At 47.4% G+C, this 22656-nt stretch overlaps 1 protein-coding gene and 1 long non-coding RNA gene across 4 annotated transcripts in view; one reads left to right on the forward strand and one right to left on the reverse strand.

The window, feature by feature from the left end:
- LOC134969436 (uncharacterized) overlaps nt 1–14174 on the reverse strand; it is a 102787-nt gene extending 88613 nt beyond the window's left edge. The window contains exons 1-2 of the long non-coding RNA XR_010189481.1: nt 14019–14174; nt 13336–13464 (exon numbers count right to left, since the gene is read on the reverse strand). This is a non-coding gene — a long non-coding RNA (uncharacterized LOC134969436). The remainder of the gene's footprint in view (nt 1–13335; nt 13465–14018) is intronic.
- VAT1L (vesicle amine transport 1 like) overlaps nt 1–22656 on the forward strand; it is a 213214-nt gene that overhangs the window by 185542 nt on the left and 5016 nt on the right. For all 3 annotated transcript variants that reach the window (XM_063945386.1, XM_063945385.1, XM_063945387.1), the window contains exons 6-8: nt 9615–9670; nt 10814–11008; nt 12038–12121. In XM_063945386.1, coding sequence (XP_063801456.1) covers nt 9615–9670; nt 10814–11008; nt 12038–12121 — 335 coding nt within the window. The remainder of the gene's footprint in view (nt 1–9614; nt 9671–10813; nt 11009–12037; nt 12122–22656) is intronic.

Raw genomic sequence — 22656 nt, forward strand, 5'->3', positions numbered from 1 at the left:
TTCTTCCAAAAAGAACTAGCTTCAGTCCCTGAAGTTCAGACGTTTGTGAAAGGGGTACTGTATATACAGCCTCCTTTTGTGCCTCCAGTGGCACCTTGGGATCTAAATGTAGTTTTTGGGTTCCAAAAGTCACATTGGTTTGAACCACTTAAATATGTGGAGTTAAAATATCTCACATGGAAAGTGGTCATGCTGTTGGCCCTGGCCTGGGCCAGGTGCGTGTCAGAATTGGCGGCTTTATCCTGTAAAAGCCCTCATCTGATTTTCCATTCGGACAGGGCGGAATTGAGGACTTGTCCTCAGTTTCTCCCTAAGGTGGTTTTCAGCGTTTCACCTGAATCAACCTATTGTGGTGCCTGCGGCTACTAGGGACTTGGAGGACTCCAAGTTGCTAGACGTTGTCAGAGCCCTGGAAATATAGGTTTCCAGGACGGCTGGAGTCAGAAAATCTGACTCGTTTGTTTATTCTGTATGCACCCAACAAGCTGGGTGCTCCTGCTTCTAAGCAGACTATTGCTCGTTGGATTTGTAGTACAATTCAGCTTGCACATTCTGTGGCAGGCCTGCCACAGCCAAAATCTGTAAAAGCCCATTCCACAAGGAAGGTGGGCTCATCTTGGGCGGCTGCCCGAGGGGTCTCGGCTTTACAACTTTGCCGAGCAGCTACTTGGTCAGGAGCAAATACGTTTGTAAAATTCTACAAATTTGATACCCTGGCTGAGGAGGACCTGGAGTTCTCTCATTTGGTGCTGCAGAGTCATCCGCACTCTCCCGCCCGTTTGGGAGCTTTGGTATAATCCCCATGGTCCTTACGGAGTCCCCAGCATCCACTTAGGACGTTAGAGAAAATAAGAATTTACTTACCGATAATTCTATTTCTCGTAGTCCGTAGTGGATGCTGGGCGCCCATCCCAAGTGCGGATTGTCTGCAATACTGGTACATAGTTATTGTTACCAAAAAATCGGGTTATTGCTGTAGTGAGCCATCTTTTCTAGAGGCTCCTCTGTTATCATGCTGTTAACTGGGTTTAGATCACAAGTTATATGGTGTGATTGGTGTGGCTGGTATGAGTCTTACCCGGGATTCAAAATCCTTCCTTATTGTGTACGCTCGTCCGGGCACAGTATCCTAACTGAGGCTTGGAGGAGGGTCATAGGGGGAGGAGCCAGTGCACACCAGGTAGTTCTAAAGCTTTACTTTTGTGCCCAGTCTCCTGCGGAGCCGCTATTCCCCATGGTCCTTACGGAGTCCCCAGCATCCACTACGGACTACGAGAAATAGAATTATCGGTAAGTAAATTCTTATTTTCTCTATCGTCCTAGTGGATGCTGGGGTTCCTGAAAGGACCATGGGGAATAGCGGCTCCGCAGGAGACAGGGCACAAAAGTAAAGCTTTTCCGATCAGGTGGTGTGCACTGGCTCCTCCCCCTATGACCCTCCTCCAGACTCCAGTTAGATTTTTGTGCCCGGCCGAGAAGGGTGCAATTCTAGGTGGCTCTCCTAAAGAGCTGCTTAGAGAAAGTTTAGCTTAGGTTTTTTATTTTACAGTGAGTCCTGCTGGCAACAGGATCACTGCAACGAGGGACTGAGGGGAGAAGAAGTGAACTCACCTGCGTGCAGGATGGATTGGCTTCTTGGCTACTGGACATCAGCTCCAGAGGGACGATCACAATTTACAGCCTGGATGGTCACCGGAGCCGCGCCGCCGGCCCCCTTGCAGATGCTGAAGTTAGAAGAGGTCCAGAATCGGCGGCTGAAGACTCTGACAGTCTTCTAAAGGTAGCGCACAGCACTGCAGCTGTGCGCCATTTTCCTCTCAGCACACTTCACACGCTGTCACTGAGGGTGCAGGGCGCTGGGGGGGGGCGCCCTGGGAGGCAAATGTAAACCTATATACTGGCTAAAAATACCTCACATATAGCCCCCAGAGGCTATATGGAGATATTTAACCCCTGCCAAACTTCACTAAAGAGCGGGAGACGAGCCCGCCGGAAAAGGGGCGGGGCCTATCTCCTCAGCACACAGCGCCATTTTTTCTCTCACAGAAAGGCTGGAGAGAAGGCTCCCAGGCTCTCCCCTGCACTGCACTACAGAAACAGGGTTTAAACAGAGAGGGGGGCACTAATTGGCGATATAAATATATATATAAAGATGCTATTAGGGAGAAACACTTATATAAGGTTGTCCCTATGTAATTATAGCGTTTTTTGGTGTGTGCTGGCAAACTCTCCCTCTGTCTCTCCAAAAGGCTAGTGGGGTCCTGTCCTCTGTCAGAGCATTCCAGGTGTGTGTGCTGTGTGTCGGTACGTGTGTGTCGACATGTATGAGGACGATGTTGGAGGAGGCGGAGAAATTGCCTGTAATGGTGATGTCACTCTCTAGGGAGTCGACACCGGAATGGATGGCTTATTTAGGGAATTACGTGAACATGTCAACACGCTGCAAGGTCGGTTGACGACATGAGACGGCCGACAAACAATTAGTACCGGTCCAGGCGTCTCAGAAACACCGTCAGGGGTTTTTAAAAAAACGCCCATTTACCTCAGTCGGTCGACACAGACACAGACACGGACACTGAATCCAGTGTCGACGGTGAATAAACAAACGTATTCCTCATTAGGGCCACACGTTAAGGGCAATGAAGGAGGTGTTACATATTTCTGATACTACAAGTACCACAAAAAAGGGTATTATGTGGGAGTGAAAAAACTACCTGTAGTTTTTCCTGAATCAGATAAAATAAAATGAAGTGTGTGATGATGCGTGGGTTTACCCCGATAGCAAATATTGGCGTTATACCCTTTCCCGCCAGAAGTTAGGGCGCGTTGGGAAACACCCCTTAGGGTGGATAAGGCGCTCACACGCTTATCAAGTGGCGTTACCGTCTCCAGATACGGCCGCCCTCAAGGAGCCAGCTGATAGGCAGCTGGAAAAATATCCTAAAAAGTATATACACACATACGGTGGTTATACTGCGACCAGCGATCGCCATCAGCCTGGAGATGCAGTGCTGGGTTGGCTTGGTCGAATTCCCTGACTAAAAATATTTTATTGATATAGAGCATTTAATAGGATGCATTCTATATATATGTATGCGAGATGCACAGAGGGATATTTGCACTCTGGCATCAAGATAAGTGTGTTGTCCATATCTCCCAGAAGATGTCATGGACACGACAGTGGTCAGGTGATACAGATCCCATACGGCACATGGAAGTATTGCCGTATAAAGGGAAGGAGTTATTTGGGGTCGGTCCATCGGACCTGGGGGCCACGGCTACAGCTGGGAAATCCAACCTTTTTACCCCAAGTTACATCTCAGCAGAAAAAGACACTGTCTTTTCAGCCTCAATCCTTCCGTTTCCCATGTGGGCAAGCGGGCAAAAGGCCAGTCATATCTGCCCAGACATAGAGGAAAGGGAAGTAGACTGCAGCAGGCAGCCCCTTCCCAGGAAAAGAAGCCCTCCACCGCGTCTGCCAAGTCCTCAGCGTGACGCTGGGGCCGTGCAAGCGGACTCAGGTGAGGTGGGGGGGTAGTCTCAAGAGTCTCAGCGCGCAGTGGGATCACTCGCAAGTTGACCCCTAGATCGTACAAGTATTATCCCAGGGGTACAGATTGGAGAGTCGAGACATTTTTTCCTCGCAGGTTCCTGAAGCCTGCTTTACCAACGGCTCCCTCCGACAGGGAGGCAGTATTGGGAAAAAATTCACAAGCTGTATTTCCAGCAGGTGATAATCAAAGTACCCCTCCTACAACAAGGAAAAGGGTATTAGTCTTCCACACTATATTGTGGTACTGAAGCCAGACGGCTTGGTGAGACATAGTCTAAATCTGAAATCTTTGAACACTTACATAAAAAGGTTCAAATCAAGATGGAGTCACTCAGAGCAGTGATAGAGAACCGGAAAAAAGGGGACTATATGGTGTCCCTGGACATCAAGGATTACCTCCATGTCCAAATTTGCCCTTCTCAACAAGGGTACCTCTGGTTCGTGATACAGAACTGTCAATATCAGTTTCAGACGCTGCCGTTGAATTATCCACGGCACCCCGGGCCTTTACCAAGGTAATGGCCGAAAAGATGATTCTTAAAAGAAGAAAGGCATCTTAATTATCCCTTACTTGGACGATATCCTGAAAGGGGCAAGTTTCCAGAGAACAGTTGGAGGTCGGAAAAGAACTATCTAAAGTAGTTCTACGACAGCACGAGTGGATTCTAAATATTCCAAAAATCGCAGCTGTTTTCCGATGATACGTCTGCTGTTCCTAGGAATGATTCTGGGCATAGTCCAGAAAGAGGTATTTCTCCTGGAGGGGAAAGCCAGGGAGTTATCCGACCTAGTCAGAAACCTCCTAAAACCAGGCCAAGTATCAGTGCATCAATGCACAGGAGTCCTGGGAAAAATGGTGGCTTCTTACGAAGCGATTCCATTCGGCAGATCTCACGCAAAAACTTTTCAGGGGGATTTGCGGGACGAATGGTCCGGATCGCATCTTCAGATGCATCAGCGGATAACCCTGTCTCCAAGGACAAGGGTGTCTCTTCTGTGGGGGCTGCAGAGTGCTCATCTTCTAGAGGGCAGCACATTCAGCATTCAGGACTGTGTTCTGGTGACCACGGATGCCAGTCTGAGAGGCTGGGGAACAGTCACACAGGGAAGAAATTTCCAAGGAAGTGTGGTCAAGTCTGGAGATTTCTCTCCACATGAATATACTGGAGCTAAGGGCAATTTACGATGCTCTGAGCCTAGGAAGACCTCTGCTTCAAAGTCAACCGGTGCTGATCCAGTAGGACATCATCATGGCAGTCGCCCACGTAAACAGACGGGGCGGCACAAGAAGCAGGAGGGCAATGACAGCAAGGATTCTTCGCTGGGCAAAAAATCATGTGATAACACTGTCAGCAGTGTTCATTCCGGGAGTGGACAACTAGGAAGATTTCCTCAGCATGAATGAATTCCACCCGGAAAAGTGGGAACTTCATCTGGAAGTTTCCACATGTTTGTAAACCGTTGGGAAAGACCAAAGGTGGTTATGATGGCGTCCCACATGAAGCGCCAGGTCTAGAGACCCTCAGGCAATAGCTGGGACGCTCTGGTAACACCGTGGGTGTACCAGTCGGTGTATGTGTTCCCTCCTCTGCCTTTCATACCCAGTGTATGGAGAATGATAGGAAGGAGAGGAGTAAGAACTATACTCGTGGCTCCGGTTTGGCCAAGAAGAACTTGGTACCCGGAACTTCAAGAGATACTAGAAAGGATCTTGATTCAGCAAGAATCATGTCTGTTCCATGACTTACCGCAGCCGCGTTGACGGGTGAACGCCGGATCCTAAGGGAAAAAGGCATTCCGGAAGAGGTCATCCCTACCCTGGTCAGAGCCAGGAAGGAGGTGACCGCACAACATTATCACTGCTTAGGTGAAAATGTGTTCCATGGTGTGAGGCCAGGAAGGCTCCACGGAAGAATTTCAACTAGGTTAATTCCTACATTTCCTGCAAACAGGAGTGTATATGGGTCTCAAATTGGGGTCCATTAAGGTTCAAATTTCGACCGGTCGATTTTCTTCCAGAAAGAAATTGGCTTCAGTTCCTGAAGTCCAGAAGTTGTTAAGGGAGTACTGCATATACAACCCCCTTTTGATGTCTCCAGTGGCACTGGGCGATCTCAACGTAGTTTGGGATTCCTAAAATCACATTGGTTTAAACAACTCAAATCTGTGGATTTGATATATCTCACATGGAAAGCGACCATGCTGTTGGTCCTGGCCTCGGCCAGGCGAGTGTCAGAATTGGCGGCTTTATCTCACAAAGCCATATCTGATTGTCCATTCGGACAGAGCAAAGCTGTGGACTCGTCCCCAGTTTCTCCCTAAGGTGGTGTCAGCGTTTCACCTGAACCAGCTTATTGTGGTACCTGCGGCTACTAGGGACTTGGAGGACTCCAAGTTGCTGGATGTTGTCAGGGCCCTGAAAATATAGTTTCCAGGTCGGCTGGAGTCAGGAAATCTGACTTGCTGTTTATCCTGTATGCACCCAACAAGCTGGGTGCTCCTGCTTCTAAGCAGACTATTGCTCGTTGGATTTGTAGTACAATTCAGCTTGCACATTCTGTGGCAGGCTTGCCACAGCAAAAAATATGTAAATGCCCATTCCACAAGGAAGGTGGGCTCATCTTGGGCGGCTGCCCGAGGGGTCTCGGCATTACAACTCTGCCGAGCAGCTACGTGGTCGGGGGAGAACACGTTTGTAAAATTCTACAAATTTGATACCCTGGCAAAAAGAGGACCTGGAGTTCTCTCATTCGGTGCTGCAGAGTCATCCGCACTCTCCCGCCCGTTTGGGAGCTTTGGTATAATCCCCATGGTCCTTTCAGGAACCCCAGCATCCACTAGGACGATAGAGAAAATAAGAATTTACTTACCGATAATTCTATTTCTCGGAGTCCGTAGTGGATGCTGGGCGCCCATCCCAAGTGCGGATTATTCTGCAATACTTGTACATAGTTATTGTTACAAAAATCGGGTTATTGTTGTAGGAAGCCGTCTTTCAGAGGCTCCTTTTGTTATCATACTGTTAACTGGGTTTAGATCACAAGTTGTACGGTGTGATTGGTGTGGCTGGTATGAGTCTTACCCGGGATTCAAAATTCCTCCCTTATTGTGTGCGCTCGTCCGGGCACAGTACCTAACTGGAGTCTGGAGGAGGGTCATAGGGGGAGGAGCCAGTGCACACCACCTGATCGGAAAAGCTTTACTTTTGTGCCCTGTCTCCTGCGGAGCCGCTATTCCCCATGGTCCTTTCAGGAACCCCAGCATCCACTACGGACTCCGAGAAATAGAATTATCGGTAAGTAAATTCTTATTTTTACTTGCGACTGTGACTACCCTCTTGTGTATCAAGCCCAGCATACGTTTGATTAACTACTTGTGCACCAACCTGGCATACATCTAACTATATGCTTGTATACCGGCCAAAGGTATATTTCTTACTACCTGCTTTTGTATCCCCCCGTCTCGCCAGTGAATATAACTCCTATATAACTCATTTGCCTCAGTGATGTCACTGGTTCTTGGTGTATTAATAGGCTGCATGAATATTGGTTCATCACACATATTAGCTGTCTGTTTTTGACATATTTGATTGTATTTTGGTAGCATGAAAATGTTTTTACCTTCTTATAATATTTTATATTTGTGTGTTATTTGTGCAAATAAAGAAAATATGCAAATAAATATATTTTCCCGTAGCCGGGCACTTATCAAGGATTTTGCTTTGCATACCTTAGGCACGCTAAGCAGAATTCCCCCGATACCAGGAGAGCTGTTTTTGGACGGTAACACATGGGTACTTATCACGCATCCCATGTGTTATTGCCCGATAATGGGCGATTTACTGTACGGTAAAAACGTGCTGTAATTGGATAGCCCGATAGTATTATTGGGCTAAAAAGCCCGTTATTACCATGCGGTAAATCATCACATGTAATAGGATACCACCCGGAGTGTATATTCACAAAGGTGTCCTCCCTGTAAACTCAGATTGTGGAATATAAATGTGAATCGTCAGCATCACTGCAGCAAATTAACACTGAGTTAAAAAGACCTTCACCCTCCTGCTCTACCCCTTCCCCCTACCTCTATGTACAGCACTCACCCCTAGGGCCCAGTTAAGGGGCCCTGCATTAGGGCAGAATCATGGCAATTCACCATTTTGCCAATAACTGGGTCGGGAAATTGCGGAAATCCAACATGTTGTAAATCATCGACTGGCGCATTCCGACCAAAAAAAATGATTGGGATCATCAAGTCTGGTATTTTTAACATACTGTTTTTTTTGCAGAATTTCCAGATGGCTCGCTGATCATCGATGTCAGCCAGTCAGTGGATTGGCATTGGGAAACAGGCCATAGATTTATTAGGGTACTATATGTTGCAGGTATCGGGGCATTTTCCAGCTGTGCGGATACCTGGGTCAGGGAATCAGCGAAATTCAATATGTTGGAAATACTCGACTTACCGATTTCGACCAAAAAATTATCAGGATTGGAGAGTCAGGGATTTTTAACCTGTAGGATTTTACCAAACTACTGGTGGATCACGATCATTGATGATCGGATCAGCAGAATGGGGAATTGCAGTTCAGGTGTATGGACCGCATTAGATTCCCATGTATTACAATCTGTGGGGGGGATCGTTTTACAATTATCAGCCGCTAAGAAATATTTTGCATATACACCATCCGATCAATAATCACTGTGATCGGTGACATTAGTAATTGTTTTATTATTGTTATTAATAATAATACGCAGAATAAGACTTGCACGGCAGTCTGTTTATATTCATGATGCATGTGTCACAGTAATAGCCTCTACACGAGTAGATGATATGGAAATGTAAACTCGCAGTTTGTGCGATACACACCCCCTTAAAAGCCATGAATGGCCCAGGCAGGGTTGCCGTCTCGTCCATTTAATTATAGACACAAACTGTATACATTATACATGGCCTGAGGCTGATTAAAGCCAGGTAAGATACAGACTGACTGCAGTTAGCCCAGGAGGTAACAAGTTGGCACTGCAGGTAACAGACTGTACCATCCAGTCATCCACAGTAACACAAGATTATCTTGCAGCAGCTACAAGGAAAAGACACGTTAGCTAATGTACCAAAGGGTGAGTGTCTCACAGGTGGTCCAGAGGCTGTACAGTAAGTCCGGGTGGACGGGCTCCTCGAAACTCCTCATAAAACACCTTTTATTTCTCTTTCTTCATTTTTTCTTTAAGTTTTGTGTTAAATCCCCGCTAAATGTAACCTGAGACATTTATCATCTAGATACAGATATATCACACTAAGTGATGCTGTATAATCTTCAGGGAACCATTTTATAATTTACAGTGATTTCATTTAATCTCCAAGCTATCACCACATAATTATCGTATATACCACGTTCCTTATATTAACATCTTCATAGCCGGAGGGTAGGAGCAGCAGCCATTGTCAGCACACTACAGGTCCCATGTAGCTTGTTGAGCATGTACTCTGAAGATCTCATGTCACAGATCAAACAGATTATTTATTTATATATATATATATATATATATATATATATATACACACACACACACACACACACACACACACACACACACACACACGCACTAGTAAAGATATAGGGCATACATATTTAGGGCAGTACGACTGGTGAAATAGGCAGCATTACTGCCTCGCAGCACTGAGGTCATTGGTTCAATTCTCACCATGGCCCTAACTGTGTGGAGTTTGTATGTGTATGAGATGGGATAGGCTATTATACCCATGGTGCCAGTAATTTGCAGAAGCCTTCTTACTCAGAGAAATGCATACAGCCTTACCTTTTAGCCCTACGTAATGGTGTCCATTACTGTTACCTCTAAGTTGTATTTTTTGGCAATAATAGTGTTCAAAATGGAACTTGTGTTCAAAACAGAAGCAATTGAGCAGGGTTGCACTGAACAGCATATTCTCAATGCAGTATACTTCAAGACTGTTTCTAGTACTGTTGTTTTATTATATGATACATTATGAGACGTTTGTTATTAATTACGTGGAATTCTTAACAACTGCTTCCTCTTAGGCTCATCCAATATGGTGACTGGTGAAACTAAAAGCTTTTTCAGCTTTGCTAAATCGGTGAGTTTCTGCATTTCTGTTTTATTTATAGTAGCTTTCCATCAAGCAATTTAGTATTGATCAGTGAGCTTTAGAGGACTGAATATAGGAAAACATGTACTTGCGGGGGAAAAACACTACAATGAATAACTTAGACTGTGGTAAAGAGGAACCTGCAGTAGTGTTTCCTCACAGTGAGGGTAGATAACTAAGGAGGGTTCCATTCCATCTGTACGATGGTTACCATGTCTCGGTGTGTTCTAAGCAGTAGGAATTCCAGAGCAATTCAACAAGGGTACAGAGAGAATGGCAGTGGTGGTGATTCAGACCTGATCGCAAGTTAGTTTTTTGCAGCGCTGCGATCAGGTCAGAACTGCACATACGTATGCACCGAAATGCACAGGCGCGTCGCTCAGGTACAAAGCGGATCGTTGCTGTCCGATGGGTTTTACGAAGAATCCATTCGCACAGCCGATCGCAAGGAGATTGACAGGAAGAAGGCATTTGTGGGTGGCAACTGATCGTTTTCTGGGAGTGTTTGGAAAAACTCAGGCATGTCCAAGCGTTTGCAGGGCGAGTGTCTGACGTCAATTCCCGTCCCGGACAGGCTGAAGTGATCGCAGCGGCTGAGTAAGTCCTGGGCTACTCAGAAACTGCAAGAGATCTTTTTGTACCGCTCGGTTGCACATGTGTTTACACACTTGCACAGCTAAAATACACCCCCCTGTAGGCGGCGACTATCTGATCGCCGCAGTGCAAAAAGCTGCTAGCGAGCGATTAGGTCTGATTTAGGCCCTGTGTTCAGTCTTAGCATTGACAATGGAGAATGCCCAATCCTTCTAATTATACAATAGATGCTCTTGCCAGTATATGTTATTATTCATTAGCATTAGTGGAGAACTTTGAGGAGAACTTTGAGGAGAACTTTGCGCCAAACTCATAATTATACACTGTCAAGTAAAGATTCTCGGTGCATTCATCGTTAAAAACAATAATTATTATACAGTGTGATTAGGACACAATAAAATCACCTGTACAGCAAATTATTATTTTCAGCTCTGTGGTATATGAGGAAAAATGTATCTCCCTGGTAATATGATGCATAGAACACATTGGGAAACTTCGATGCCCAGGACTAATGCAGTACGGTCTTCACTTTTTTAGTGGTGGCAGGTGGAAAAAGTGAATCCCATCAAGTTATATGAAGAAAACAAAGTTATGTCGGGCTTCTCACTCCTAAACCTGCTCTTCAAGCAGGGTCGGGCTGCCGTCATAAAAAGGGTGGTAGATGCACTATTCTCCTTGTACAATCAGAAGAAAATCAAACCATTGGTCGATTCATTATGGGCCTTGGAAGAGGTACACACCTTTTTTTTTTTTTTTTTTTTGAAATGTGTAAATATGTAAATACAGGTTTTTCATATTCCCCATTTTAATAACAGATAGCTGAAGAACCTCTTATTGTACATCTTTAGGACCATGTCCCAGAGGGGTCCCATACTGGTCAAAAAGCTGAGAATGCACTAATTTAAGGCCTTGCTTGTATAGATGAATCCTCCATTCCTTTCAGTCATTCTGGTCATTATGCGGTAGAGAGGCACCCCCTCCTACCAGGTAGGAGTAAGAGAGCTTTGGAGGGTATTCAATTAGCTCCTATAATTTCAAGCTAATGAATTCACCCCACTGCATATTCAGTTGCGGGCCGTTTTCACCCGTTTTAAAGGCATTTTCGCTAATGCCTTTTCACTCTTTTTTTTTTTTTTTTAGCAAAGAAGGCATTGGCGAAAAATACCTCAAAATCTGTGAAAACGGCCCGCGTTTTTGCTGACGCAGGTGCGAAAACACGTGGATTCGGCAATACACATGTTTATTGCTCATGCAGAGTTTTTCGCCTAGGCGAAAAAACGGCCTGCTATTGAATATGGTATATCCCCATTCGCCCTAAATTTTTTTGAAAAGTGCAGTTTTTTTCACTTGGGTTAAAAAAATGGCTCTAATTGAATACCCCCCTTAGTGGATACATTTGGGTACATATAAGCACACAAACTATTGTATAATGTACCGTATATTATTTAGCTCAGTGATGCACAATATTTGATCTTGTACACTAATGTCAACTAGGGTTTAATGTAGCTTTAATAACTAGGCAAGTTTTACATAGTCTTCACCCTTCCATAAGGCTACAAATTGTGCTGTATCCAGGGTCTTCTTGTGCAATATGGGTAACCATGAACTACAGTATACCGTTCTAGTGGGAGAATGCTTTTTCGCCATCAAAGTTCCCTCACACACATAAATACAGTACAGTAGACATCATTTTTGTTTACCCAAATAAATCATTGCAATACCTCTGCTTTCCTGTGTTTGTTTCATTTGTATTTATTCCAGGTGAAAGAGGCAATGCAGAGAATCCATGACAGGGGTAACATTGGAAAATTAATTCTAGACGTGGAAAAGGCCCCAACTCCTCTGGTTAGTACAACGAAAGTACTGTTTTAACAATGATTCTGCTAAATTACAGTGTAGGCAGCCATTTTGTGGGCCGAAACCAATTTATATGTATTCAGCTTATCAACTGATTAGATTTCAATGACATCACACATTTCTGAGGCATTGCAGCTTAAACACTCGCAAGGCACTGGCTTCCTAGTGAACAAATGGGATGAAATCTGTCATGCATCTTACTGCACAAAATGGCTGCCTTTATTGTGTGCACTTTAAGGTAGACTGTTTGCCAGCAACTTGAAGGCAAAGCAGCCTGCTCTAATCTTGACTAAATTAATGGGGGGGACATTTATTAACCACTTAACTAATAAATATTTTTTCCAAAAACCGCACCAAAATTTACGTGGTTTTTTTTTGGTCGTTATGATTCAATTAGGTTAAAAACATTTAAATAAAAATTGTCCAAAGCGATTTTCTTAATGAAAAAAACAAACAACATTTTAAAATAAAAAAAACCAAATAAGTAAACATTGATGATAGGAACATCGCGACCATCGCAACTTCCGTTTCCCAGCTTCAAATCCTCTCAACAGCCCCCGGAGTCCCCTGGGAAGGTGAGAGGCTGTTTTTTGTTTGTTTTTTCATTTTCCCAGTGACTGCTAGTGTCTGCAGCCGCTGGGTAGGGTGCTGCCGGGCTGACCGATCAGCAGTGATCGTGGGGTGGGGTGCTGCCGGGCTGACCGATTAGCAGTGATCGGTGGAATGGGATGCCGCCGTGCTGACCGATCAGCAGTGACCGGAGGGGTGCTGCCAGGCTGACCGATCAGCAGTGATCGGTGGGGTGCTGCCAGGCTGACCGATCAGCAGTGACCGGTGGGGTGCTGCCAGGCTGACCGATCAGCAGTGATCGGTGGGGTGCTGCCGGGCTGACCGATCAGCAGTGATCGGTGGGGTGGGGTGCTGCCGGTCTGACTGATCAACAGTGATCGGTGGGGTGCTGCCGGGCTGACCGATCAGCAGTGATCGGCAGCACAGCATACACTGCAGGGGGGGGGAGAACCAGGAAGCTTTGCTTCCTGCTGCCGTACAGGGAGCTTTCTGACTGGTCGCATCAGATGTGACCGTGTCAGGGAAAGCCCAGCCTGGTGTGGTCGAATCTGATGCGACCATGCCAGTCAAGTGGTTAAAGTACCAATATTGCTGCACACAATATGCAATATTTCCATTTTTTGAAGATGTACCTTCTTTGTCCTTTGTGGCTAAGGTGATTTCTGTCTTGTCACTGAAAGGGTCATTGCATGGGCAGCACGTCCCAGTGTAAGAAATTGCAACATATTTCGGAGGCATCCTATTGCAATTTTCAAGTCCCACTGAAAAGTTGAACAGATAATGTTAATACAAACTTGGTGCTGAAGTCTTTTATGCATTAAAATTAAAATGAGAAATTGATAGCAGCTGACATTTCTAACAAAACAAAAAAAAGGAAAAAACTATCAGCCCTATCTCTGGGGTGGTATTTGGGATCCCACTGGAGGGACAATAAACCGTGCCCGCAGCGTGGCAAGCACAGCGAGCCAACAAGGGGCTCTTTTGCGCTCGCCACGCTGCCGATATGCCGGCGGTCTGGATCCCGGCACCGGAATGCTGGGCGCCGGGATCCCGACCGCCGGCATAACATACTACACCCCTATTTCTGCTGTGCTACAATTTACATGAATGTCCCCAATTGTGAATAAATTGTAACACACTCCTCCAGTACAACAGCAAAATATTACAGACCACTAATAGTTTATTCAGTGTGCAATGTTACATAATAAATTAATAATTATCTTGAAGCCGTTGAGTTAACCCAGACTGATACAGTTGATATGTACTTTGATTTTACCAAACACTATTACAGTGTGCAAACAAAACAACATTTTACCAATTAAACTCAGGATTTGTGTTTACAAATAATATCCAGCCAGGAATATATCTGAGCGTTGTCGATTCGGGATGTTGCCACTGCGCTGTATCCACCATCTGTCCCATATGGGCAGGCTAAAGTATGCTTTCTTCTCCAGCAGCCTCCTTCACTGTAGTTTCTGTTTGGATTATAAATGATTTTATTGTCATTCTGCCATTAAGCAAAGTGGCGTTCTTGCAATATAATATAATAACACCTTTAAAATGGTTCTCAGTAATACACACCTTTCAAGTCTTGATTGACCCAAATCGTCACGATTTGTAAGCGAAAGTGGCATGGCGATGTCCCAGCCCCAATCCCCTCTCCTAAAAGCACACCATTCATTGCTACGCACAGTTGCCATTGATATGGTCTTAAAGAGGCACCCATCAGGGAGTTATATCTCACAACTGATCTGAATCGGGACAAATGTGTTGAACCGCGGGACAACCCTCACTCGGAGGTGTGATATTACATCTTAGACCTTGTAGAGGTTTCCCTGCCAGTACATTTAAAGAAGCTAATTGTATTATCACAATGGAAAAATACGAATGCAATATTTTGACAAGAATATTTTATAATCTAGAAGTTATAGGAAGCCTAAGGGGTCCACACTTTTTAACTAGGTCCAGGAGATGCTCCTTTCTGTTGGGGTGAATTGTATGCTAAGTAGTCCAACTTACACATACATCTCAACTGGCCTGATTTTGGTGGGACAGTCCCGAAATTATGGCTCTGCCCTACCCGCAGTGGCAGGGCTAGCGCTGGAGCATTTCACCTGGGCACACCGTTATTAAGGGGCCCGCAGCCGGAGGCAATACCAATGAGTCAAACTGACTCATTAGTATTCCGCCGCTCTATGGGACGTGACTGAGAGGATGTGGTTCAGCCAGAGGGGAGGGGCTTCCCACCTCATCTTTCCCTGGCTCCTCCTCTCTGCCTCCTGAGTGACTGGGACAGACTGGTTGAGAGGCAGTGATGTCTCTATCCCTTCAGGGTGGATAGGAGGAGCATTCTGCCTTTCCTGTAGTGCCAGCCCATCTCACTGCTTGAGCCAGCCAAGCCAGCTACTCTGCTCTGACGTGGGCCCTGGACCCAGCAGTACATAACCCTATGAGTGTCTCTGCCTGCAGCCACCTCACAGCTGTCATCCACTGCCTCCCCATCACCCACTATCTCCCTGTCAACACTTATGCCACTCCCATCACCCACTCATCACTGTCACTCTCTGCCTTCCCTGTCAGTCTCTGCCATCCCCTGACAGCCGCTGCTTGTACTCATCATCCACTATCTCCCTGTCAACCCCTCTGCCTTCCCCCGTCACCCAATATCCACCTGTCACCCTCTGCTTTCCCCATCACCTGCTGCCTCTCCCCATCACCCACTACCTCTCTGTCACCCCATGCATTTTTTATCACCCACTATCTTCGTCAGTCTCTGCATTCCTCATCACCCTCTACCTTCCCCAGTCACCCACTGCCTTTCCCTGTCACCCAACATTTCCTGGTTACACCCACTATATCCTTGGCACCCTCTGCCTTCCCCCGTCACCCACTATCTACATGTCTCTAACTAATTCCCTGTCACCCTCTGCCTCTCTCCATCACCCACTATCTCCCTGTCTCCCTTTGCCTTCCCCCATCTTCCATTGCCTCTCCCCATCACCCACTGTCTCCCTGTCACCCTCTGCCTCTCCCCGTCACCCACTACAGTACTCCCTGTCACCCACTACAGTATCTTTCTGTCATCCTCTACCTTCCTTGGTCACACACTACAGTATCTCCATCACCTTCTGCCTCTTCCCATCACCCACTATTTCTCTGTCACCCTTTGCCTCTCCTTGTCACCCTCTGCCTTCCCCTTCACCCACTATCTTCCTGTCAGCCTCTGCTTTACCCTGTGATCCTCTGCCTCTACCCATCACCCACTACCATTTCACCCACTATCTCCTTGTTACCCTCTGCCTTTCCTGGTCAACCTCTACCTTCCCTCATCATCCTCTGCCTTCCCCCGTCACCCTCTGCCTTTCTTCATTACCGACTATCTCCCTGTCAACCTCTGCCTTCCCCATCACCCACTATCTTCCTGTCACCCTCTGCTTTCCCCTGTCATTCTCTGTCTCTACCCATCACCCACTACCTCCCTGTCACCCACTATCTCCCTGTCACCCTCTGCCTTTCCCAACCAACCTCTACCTTCCCTCATCATCCCCTGCCTTCCCCGGTCAACCTCTGCCTTTCTTCATTACCCACTATCTCCCTGTCACCCTCTGCTTCTCCCTGTCACCCTCTGCCTTCCTCCATCACTCACTGCCTCTCCGTCACATTCTTCCTTTCTCCATCACCAACTATGCCAGTCACCTTCTGTCACCCACTATCTCCCTTTCACTCTCTGTCTTTGCCCATCACCCTCTGCCTTCCCTGTCACTCACTGCCTCTTCCCATCATTCACTATCTCCCTGTCACCCTCTGCCTTTCCCCGCCATCTGCTATCTCACTGTCACCCTTAGCCTTTCCCCATCACTCTCTACCTCCCCACATCACCCTCCTCCGTTCCTTGTCACCCACTGCCTCTCCCTGTCATCTTATGCCTTCCCCAATCACCCACTATCTCCTGTCACCCTCTGCAATCACTTAGCACCAACTATCTCCCAGTCACCTCCTGCCTTCACATGCCACTCACTGCCTCCGCAAACCACCTACAGCCTCTCCCTATATGCCACTTCCATCCACCCTCTACCAATTACCCTCTGACTCTTCAGTCACCACTTACTACTGTCACGCACAGCCTCTCCTGCTGTCACCCACAGCTTGTCCCTGTAGGGCGGAGGAGGAGGGGGCCAGAGCATATTTGCCAAGTTCCACCTGCCTGGCCGGGGTTATGTCTGTCCAGCAGTGGGAAAAATGGGAGATCAGTAGTGAACAGTAGTGCTGCAAAGAATGACTGTTTAGAGAGGAAGATGGTTAAAGGTTAACCTATTGCCATCATTGTGGTGGAGCCACACCCTTATGAGTCTGAAATTTTGAGAAACATGCTCTCATGGTAATAACTGCACCCCATGCTCTATACCAGTGAAAGATGCCATTGCGGATCATAGCTCTGGAGGGGAAGGACAAGTATTGAAAAGTAATTGGTTGAAATACTGAGTGCACTTCTTAGCTATGCACCTCCTGGTGGAGATGATCTTCCCTTAAATGTCACATAGCCTATAGTTAGCAGATTACATAAGATTTCTCACTCCTTCAGATTTCTCTGACGTCCTAAGTGGATGCTGGGACTCTGTAAGGACCATGGGGAATAGCGGCTCCGCAGGAGACTGGGCACAACTAAAGAAAGCTTTAGGACTACCTGGTGTGCACTGGCTCCTCCCACTATGACCCTCCTCCAGACCTCAGTTAGAATCTTGTGCCCGGCTGAGCTGGATGCACACTAGGGGCTCTCCTGAGCTCCTAGAAAGAAAGTATATTTTAGGTTTTTTATTTTACAGTGAGATCTGCTGGCAACAGACTCACTGCAGCGAGGGACTAAGGGGAGAAGAAGCGAACCTACCTAACTGGTGGTAGCTTGGGCTTCTTAGGTTACTGGACACCATTAGCTCCAGAGGGATCGACCACAGGACCCGACCTCGATGTTCGGTCCCGGAGCCGCGCCGCCGGCCCCCTTACAGAGCCAGAAGCAAGAAGTGTTCCGGAAAATCGGCGGCAGAAGACTTCTGTCTTCAACAAGGTAGCGCACAGCACTGCAGCTGTGCGCCATTGCTCCTCATGCACACCTCACACTCCGGTCACTGATGGGTGCAGGGCGCTGGAGGGGGGCGCCCTGAGGGCAATATAATACACCTTGGCTGGCAAATCATCACAATATATAGTCCCAGGGCTATATATGTGATAAATTACCCCTGCCAGAATCCATGAAAAAAGCGGGAGAAAAGTCAGCCGAAAAAGGGGCGGGGCTATCTCCCTCAGCACACTGGCGCCATTTTTTCTTCACAGTGCAGCTGGAAGACAGCTCCCCAGGCTCTCCCCTGTAGTTTTCAGGCTCAAAGGGTTAAAAAGAGAGGGGGGGCACTAAATTTAGGCGCAATATGTGTATACAAGCAGCTATTGGGGGAAAAATTACTCAGTTATAGTGTTAATCCCTGCATTATATAGCGCTCTGGTGTGTGCTGGCATACTCTCTCTCTGTCTCCCCAAAGGACTTTGTGGGGTCCTGTCCTCAGTCAGAGCATTCCCTGTGTGTGTGCGGTGTGTCGGTACGGCTGTGTCGACATGTTGGATGAGGAAGGTTACGTGGAGGCGGAGCAGAGGCCGATAAATGGGATGTCGCCCCCTGTGGGGCCGACACCAGAGTGGATGGATAGGTGGAAGGTATTAACCGACAATGTCAACTCCTTACATAAAAGGCTGGATGACGTAACAGCTGTGGGACAGCCGGCTTCTCAGCCCGCGCCTGCCCAGGCGTCTCAAAGGCCATCAGGGGCTCAAAAAACGCCCGTTACCTCAGATGGCAGACACAGATGTCGACACGGAGTCTGACTCCAGTGTCGACGAGGTTGAGACATATACACAATCCACTAGGAACATCCGTTGCATGATCTCGGCAATGAAAAATGTGTTACACATTTCTGACATGAACCCAAGTACCACATAAAAGGGGTTTTATTTTTGGGGAGAAAAAGCAGCCAGTGTTTTGTTCCCCCATCAGATGAGTGAATGAAGTGTGTAAAGAAGCGTGGGTTCCCCCGATAAGAAACTGGTAATTTCTAAAAAGTTACTGCTGGCGTACCCTTTCCCGCCAGAGGATAGGTCACGTTGGGAGATATCCCCTAGGGTGGATAAGGCGCTCACACGTTTGTCAAAAAAGGTGGCACTGCCGTCTTAGGATACGGCCACTTTGAAGGAGCCTGCTGATAAAAAGCAGGAGGCTATCCTGAAGTCTGTATATACACACTCAGGTACTATACTGAGACCTGCAATTGCCTCAGCATAAATAGTGCTGCTGCAGCGTGGTCTGATACCCTGTCAGATAATATTAATACCCTAGACAGGGATAATATTTTGCTAACATAGAGCATATTAAAGACGTCGTCTTATATATGAAGGATGCACAGAGGGATATTTGCCGGCTGGCATCCAGAATTAATGCAATGTCCATTCTGCCAGGAGGGTATTAGAGACCCGGCAGTGGACAGGTGATGCTGCCTTTAAAAGGCACATGGAGATTCTGCCTTATAAGGGTGAGGAATTGTTTGGGGATGGTCTCTGGGACCTCGTATCCACAGCAATTTTTTTTACCTCAGGTTTCCTCACAGCCTAAGAAAGCACCGTATTTTCAGGTACAGTCCTTTCGGCTTCAGAAAAGCAAGCGGGTCAAAGGCGCTTCCTTTCTGCACAGAGACAAGGGAAGAAGGAAAAAGCTGCACCAGACAGCCAGTTCCCAGGATCAAAAATCTTCCCCCGCTTCCTCTGAGTCCACCGCATGACGCTGGGGCTCCACAGGTGGAGACAGGTGCGGTGGGGGCGCGTCTCGGGAACTTCAGGGACCAGTGGGCTTGCCCACAGGTGGATCCCTAGGTTCTGCAAGTAGTATCACAGGGATACAGGCTGGAGTTCGAGGCGACTCCCCCTCGCCGTTACCTCACATCAGCCTTGCCTGCTGCCCTCGGAGAAAGGGAGGTAGTACTGGCGGCAATTCACAAGCTGTACTTCCAGCAGGTGAAATCAAGGTACCCCTCCTTCAACAAGGCCGGGGTTACTATTCCAAAATGTTGTGGTACCGAAACCAGACGGTTCGGTGAGACCCATTCTAAAATTGAAATCCTTGAACACTTATATACGAAGGTTCAAGTTCAAAATGGAATCGCTCAGGGCGATTATTGCAAGCCTGGAGAATTTCATGGTATCACTGGACATCAAGGATGCTTACCTGCATGTCCCTATTTACCCTCTTCACCAGGAGTACCTCAAAATTGTGGTACAGGATTGTCATTACCAATTCCAGACGTTGCCGTTGGTCTGTCCCCGGCACCGAGGGTATTTACCAAGGTAATGGCTGAAATAATTATCCCGTACTTGGACGATCTCCTTATAAAGGCGAGGTCCAGGGAGCAGTTGTTCGTCGGAGTAGCACTATCTCGGGAAGTGCTACAACAGCACGGCTGAATTCTGAATATTCCAAAGTCGCAGCTGGTTCCTACGACGCGTCTACTGTTCCTGGGTATGGTTCTGGACACAGAACAGGATAAAAAGGGTTTCTCCCGGAGGAGAAGTCCAAGGAGTTGTCGTCTCTAGACAGAGACCTCCTAATACAAATACAGGTGTCGGTGCATCAATGCACGCGAGCCCTGGGAAAGATGGTAGCTTCTTACGAAGAAATTCCATTCGCCAGGTCCCATGCAAGGATCTTCCAGTGGGATCTGTTGGACAAGTGGTCCGGGTCGCATCTTCAGATGCATCAGCGGATAACCCTGTCTCCAAGGGCCAGGGTGTCGCTGTTGTGGTGGCTGCAGAGTGCTCATCTTCTAGGGGGCCGCAGATTTGGCATACAGGACTGGGTCCTGGTGACCACGGATGCCAGCCTTCGAGGCTGGGGGGCAGTCACTCAGGGAAGAAACTTCCAAGGACTATGGAAAAGTCAGGAGACTTCCCAAGACATAAATATTCTGGAACTAAGGGCCATTTACAATGCCCTAAGTCAGGCTAGACCCCTGCTTCAACACCGGCCGGTGCTGATCCAGTCAGACAACATCACGGCGGTCGCTCATGTAAACCGACAGGGCGGCACAAGAAGCAGGATGGCGATGGCAGAAGCCACAAGGATTCTCCGATGGGCGGAAAATCATGTGTTAGCACTGTCAGCAGTGTTTATTCCCGGAGTGGACAACTGAGAAGCAGACTTTCTCAGCAGACACGACCTCCACCCGGGAGAGTGGGGACTTCATCCAGAAGTCTTCCAAATGATTGTACACCGTTGGGAAAGGCCACAGGTGGACATGATGGCGTCCCTCCTCAACAAAAAGCTACAAAGATATTGCGCCAGGTCAAGGGACCCTCAGGCGATAGCTGTGGACGCTCTGGTAACACCGTGGGTGTACCAGTCGGTGTATGTGTTCCCTTCTCTGCCTCTCTTACCCAGGGTAATGAGAATAATAAGAAGGAGAGGAGTAAGAACTATACTCATTGTTCCGGATTGGCCAAGAAGAGCTTGGTACCCAGAACTCCAAGAAATGATCTCAGAGGACCCATGGCCTCTGCCTCTCAGACAGGACCTGCTGCAGCAGGGGGCCTGTCTGTTCCAAGACGTACCGCGGCTGCGTTTGACGGCATGGCGGTTGAACGCCGGATCCTGAAGGAAAAGGGCATTCCGGAGGAAGTTATCCCTACGCTAATTAAAGCTAGGAAAGAAGTGAACGCAAACCATTATCACCGCATATGGCGGAAATATGTTGCGTGCTGTGAGGCCAGGAAGGCCCCAAACGAGGAATTTCAGCTAGGTCGATTTCTGCACTTCCTACAGTCAGAGGTGACTATGGGCCTAAAATTGGGTTCCATTAAGGTCCAGATTTCGGCTCTATCGATTTTCTTCCAAAATAGAACTGGCTTCACTGCCTGAAGTTCAGACTTTTGTTAAGGGAGTGCTGCATAGTCAGCCCCCGTTTGTGCCTCCAGTGGCACCGTGGGATCTCAACGTGGTGTTGGATTTCCTGAAGTCGCATTGGGTTGAGCCACTTAAATCCGTGGAGCTACAATACCTCACGTGGAAAGTGGTCATGCTGTGGGCCTTGGCGTCGGCCAGGCGTGTATCAGAATTGGCGGCTTTGTCATGCAAAAGCCCTTATCTGATTTTTTATATGGATAAGGCGGAATTGAGGACTCGTTCCCAATTCCTTCCTAAGGTGGTATCAGTTTTTCATGTGAACCAACCTATTGTGGTGCCTGCGGCTACTTAGGACTTGGAGGATTCCAAGTTACTGGACGTAGTCAGGGCCCTGAAAAGTATATGTTTCCAGGACGGCTGGAGTCCGGAAAACTGACTCGCTATTTATCCTGTATGCACCCAGCAAGCTGGGTGCTCCTGCCTCTAAGCAGACTATTGCTCGCTGGATCTGTAGCACGATTCAACTTGCACATTCTGCGGCTGGACTGCCGCACCCTAAATCTGTAAAAGCCCATTCCACGAGGAAAGTGGGCTCTTCTTGGGCGGCTGCCCGAGGGGTCTCGGCTTTACAAATTTGCCGAGCTGTTACTTGGTCGGGTTCAAACATTTTTGCAAGAGTCTACAAGTTTGATACCCTGGCTGAGGAGGACCTAGAGTTTGCTCATTCGGTGCTGCAGAGTCATCCGCACTCTCCCGCCCGTTTGGGAGCTTTGGTATAATCCCCATGGTCCTTACGGAGTCCCAGCATCCACTTAGGACTTTAGAGAAAATAAGATTTTACTCACCGGTAAATCTATTTCTCGTAGTCCGTAGTGGATGCTGGGCGCCCATCCCAAGTGCGGATTGTCTGCAATACTTGTTTATAGTTATTGCCTAACTAAAGGGTTATTGTTGAGCCATCTGTTGAGAGGCTCAGTTATATTTCATACTGTTAACTGGGTATAGTATCACGAGTTATACG

This window comes from Pseudophryne corroboree, chromosome 11, assembly GCF_028390025.1.
Source record: "Pseudophryne corroboree isolate aPseCor3 chromosome 11, aPseCor3.hap2, whole genome shotgun sequence".
Taxonomy (NCBI): Eukaryota; Metazoa; Chordata; class Amphibia; order Anura; family Myobatrachidae; genus Pseudophryne; species Pseudophryne corroboree.